The 4,363-nt window shown below is 41.8% G+C and overlaps 1 protein-coding gene across 1 annotated transcript in view; it reads left to right on the top strand.

Annotated features, from left to right (window-relative positions):
* CHRNA9 (cholinergic receptor, nicotinic, alpha 9 (neuronal)) overlaps window positions 1-1,881 on the top strand; it is a 5,874-nt gene extending 3,993 nt beyond the window's left edge. Inside the window, exon 5 of the mRNA XM_009574422.1 lies at window positions 1,325-1,881. Coding sequence (XP_009572717.1) covers window positions 1,325-1,881 — 557 coding nt within the window. The remainder of the gene's footprint in view (window positions 1-1,324) is intronic.
* The last annotated feature ends 2,482 nt before the right edge of the window (window positions 1,882-4,363 follow it).

The raw sequence follows: 4,363 nt of genomic DNA, 5'->3' as shown, positions 1-4,363 counted from the left end.
AGTGAAAGGGTTGTGTTCAGCTCTATCCCATCTGCCTTCTTCCAGGACGCTCCTCCTGCCCCCTGGGGCAGGAGGCTGCCTGGCTGCCCTGGTGGGATTTCTGGAGGACTGGGAAAACAGTTGCCTCCACACTGGCTTCCAGCTTCATTAGGATAATTCAGATCTCATTATTTTTATTCTCGTTATTACTGTTTATATGAAAAACTGTATGGCTGAGACAAAAAAAACTGAGACAAAACACTGGTCAATGAATAGGAAAGTTGAATGCATTTCCCACACCAGCAGCAACTATTTCTGCCTAGAATATGGGCTTGCTGTACTGCAGTACCTTCCCTACCCTGCTATCACGCTGCCTAAATTAAGGAGCCAGGACCTAATCTCAGTCTGCTTTCTCTATTCCCTTGTTCTCCCTCACCATCCTTTCCAACCCCCTTGAAAACTGGGTTCATAGCACACTTGTCTGTGGCACGTCCTGTGTCATCGATGCCAGCCCTTGCTTTTCCTGCCGAGGCTGCGCAGCAGCAGAGCAGGGCTGGGGGCTGCCTCTTTGCATAGGCACAAGCCACAGTAGGTTAGCTGGTCAGCTGGGTACTTCAGCTGTGAAAAGCAGTGGCTGAGGGGCACAGCTTGCATTCACTGCATTTGTTATCTATTCCTGACAAGAATGAGCTTTGTCCTTGTTTGGACTAGCCATGCTAAAATTTGTACAGTCTGAAGAAAATCCAGACAACAAATCTCAACAGGCAATGGAGCCACCCTTCAGCTCTGCCTGGCCTCTTAGCTGTCAGCACGCTAGCTGTGGACACCAGCAAGGTCTGGATATTCACTGGCCTGTGTGAATGTAAAGGCATCCATCTGCTGGTGTGGGGTGTGTCAATAGCTCAACGAAAGTGGTGATAACGCTTTGTTGAATACATCAGGAAGTGGGATTTCTAATGTGCCACATAAAGCCATCAACGTTGGGATTTTAAAGACACCAGGAAAAGAGCAAGGCTCCTGCTAAACATTTTTAAGCTGTTTTTTGAATGGGTATATTTCGAGAAATCAGAGGTTTTGGCTTGCAAATATTTACCATGCTAATACAATATTCACTTACTCATTTGATAAAGGCATGCCAGTAATGAGTATGAGGTTTTATTTTAACGGCTTTAATCTTTGTTTTTTAAATGGTAAATTCAGTGTGATCTAAGTACAGAGAATCAGGGTGATTAAAAATTGGCTTCACTTGCACTTATGGTTAGCACTCTGTTGTCACATTGTTATTTCTGCATTGAGGTTTTTTATTAGGGTAGCATCTTTAATATGATTTTATTTTGTGTTCCAGGAAAGTATTACATAGCAACTATGACCATGATCACAGCTTCCACTGCATTGACGATCATTATAATGAATCTCCATCACTGTGGCTCAGAAGCAAAGCCTGTTCCACAATGGGCCAGGGTGATTATTTTGGACTACATGTCAAAAATCTTTTTTGTTTATGATGTGGGTGAAAACTGCACAAGTCCAAAAAGAGAGAAGGAAGAAGAACGTAAGTTAGAGGGGGATGATGGGTGTCAGAGGAGGCAAAAAGAGGTAAGGAGTCCTCTTTCCAATAGGAAAGATGACTGTGATCTCAAGGAGAAGCTCAATGGAAATTTGAGTAAAAGCTATGGAGTTCATGGTGAAAATGTTAGGGAGACTGTTAATTGCTGTTCCTGTTACAAAATGCTGATTAAAAATATCGAGTATATTGCTAATTGTGTTCGAGACCATAAAGCAAACCGGGCCAAAGGAATTGAGTGGAAAAAAGTCGCAAAAGTGATGGACAGGTTTTTCATGTGGATTTTCTTTATCATGGTGTTTTTTATGAGCGTGCTGATCATTGGGAAAGCAGCTTAACTGAAAATGAAGATTTTGTAAATCTGATTATACCAGGTTAGCTTGTTTTGGTGGAGCTCTGGGACAGGGGTGCTTTTGAGATTTTTGTGTCCTGCATCTGTAACAACAAACAAATTGATTCTGTAGGCTACAACAGCATGTTGAGACATTGCTCAGCTGAGGGCTTTGTAAGTGACTGTCCTTGCTCTTTAGTTATGGGAGTGCAGCCCTGATGAGGCTGCTGGGTAAGCACTCTGTGCTCCATCTTGATGGGTGGTGGCCATGACTTCAGGCTGAATGGGGTGGAGCATTGCAGTGATGGAGCTGACAGCCTAGCAGGGAGCAGTGTATTCAGAGGGCTGCATCTCTGCACTTTGTAACTTGACCAGCCCTTTTCTCCCCTAGAAAAAAAATACGTGTATTTGTGACATGGCAGTTCCTGGAAATCATCCCTTCATGGCATTGCCTTTTTTCCTTTTCTAGCTTGTCTTCCTAACTTACCTTTTTGTTATGGCTCTTTCTGATCACTTTTCCTATCATTTCATAGGATCTACCTGTCTATCTGCTGTCTGGTGTGCCTTTCACTTCTAATACCGTTGAGCTTACTGAATATGACGGCTACCTTGATCATCTTCTTAATCATTTCCTGCTGCTGAATATTACCCCATTGTCACTGTGGCTCCAGTAAGCCAGATTCTCAGGACTACTTCCTCTCCAAGTCAGAGGGCCTCTCTTCCATTCTTTTTCTCTTGAGCCTAATAATAGGCAGGGCTTCTCTTGTCCTTCCTACATGTCTCATTCCCCTGGGCATTTGTGCAAGATGGGCCTTTAAATGCTATTTGAGACTGCTAAAATAGGAGGCTGTGACTTTTGTCTCTGCTCATTTTATTGACCTGCACCAATGTTCACCCCATGTATCCCTTGTCTACTCCTACATCCTCTTTAATACTTAAATTTTAAACTGTTTACAGGAATGCTGAGGTTGCTCTGTGCATTACTTAAGACAAAAGCATGATCATACAGGCTCATTAAAGTAGTGCTATAATCAACACTTCTTGCTCAACACCTTAGTCTTATGTATATGTGAATGCGTTTGTTGCTGATAACAATGTGTATGTGAACGTGTTTATCGCTGACAACACCAAAAATCCCTCTTCTCTGTGTTAATTTCTGTTAACCCTCTTGGACTAGTAGAGCTCTGGAAGATGTCTCGTGTAGTAAAGTGAGAAGCTAGTACCTCAGGCATGCCTGTGGCAGATAAATTGCTTTTACAAAGCACCCTGAACTTTGAGACCATGATACTCTAGATGCAGTGGGAGAGGCAGAATGACACTGTAATGGATCCCAGTCAAAAGTTCATGTGATAAAACTCATTTTCATAATTGTTTTAGTTAATAGGAGCATACCTGCGAAGCTGTAACTTAAGAGCGAGGAGTTAAAATGGCAAAGTGATGCAGTTCTTATGCCCAAATTTATTGGAAGAAAGGGAATTGTAATTATTATTATTATGATGTAAATGATGCATTGAATTTCTAATGGCAGGTTTTCTTTTGTGTGGAATCATTAATGCTGTAAGCTTATCTGGATTCTCATACATAATGCAAGCCTTGAAGTCCAGGTTCTAATGTAAAGCTAAACTGGGTGGCTAGCCAAGAATAAACTCAGTATGTGGAAAAAGTCTCAAGTGTTCACTGTGTATTATCAGTTCCCAGTCAACCGGGGTAATTTTGAATAGCTCCTTTAGAAGACAAGCTGTTCACTTTCACCGTGCAGAAAAATGGTTGCACCCATTTGCTGTGGAGTTCAGGGTTTGGCACTTACACTGCCTGTTTGAGGAAACCGATTTGTTCTTTGTTGTGGGAAAAAATATTGTCCCAAAAACCAAGGGAGCTAAGTATTTAAAGATAAGAGTAAAATATTCAGAACCTGAGTCTTCAGCACGGGAAAACTGATGACCAAGGATTTGTCCAAGGCTTATTGGTGGCATAAAGAAAGCAGAGAGTTACTGTTCACTGTCTCTTCCAATATAGGAACTGTGTACATCAAATATACACAGTCTGTACAATATGTGAGAAGGCTGAGGAGCTCCTTGCAACAGGATTTGTGAATGCTGAAAGATTATATGGATTTAAAGAGTCAGGGAAAAACATGGAAGAAAAATCTGTTGGCATACTACTAAATACAGTCATGAAGTGTTGAAAGATAGAGCAATATTTTAGGGATTCATGACTGCATTTTCTTTTTCAGTGCTCTTCATCCCTGTGGTGGCACCCATTGGAGACAGCTTCCAGGTTTAGACAGACTTTAGTCTGACTCACAATATCTTTCCTAGAAATTCAGATTGTGCCCATGCCATTCTGTTCAAAACAAACTGCTGCAGTTGTAGGCTTCCCATGTGTAAGGGAAAGTTTCCAATCATAGGCGGATCATGGGCCTTTTTATCATGCTGGTGCTCCTCAGTATGCTGCATGCTTGGATAATGATGTTGAAATCATATTTTGCA

The sequence above is a fragment of the Fulmarus glacialis genome, unplaced genomic scaffold (assembly GCF_000690835.1).
Source record: "Fulmarus glacialis isolate BGI_N327 unplaced genomic scaffold, ASM69083v1 scaffold28333, whole genome shotgun sequence".
In the NCBI taxonomy this organism is placed as follows: Eukaryota; Metazoa; Chordata; class Aves; order Procellariiformes; family Procellariidae; genus Fulmarus; species Fulmarus glacialis.
The sequence above is the reverse complement of the archived record's forward strand: the minus strand, read 5'-3'. Positions and strand labels throughout refer to the sequence as shown.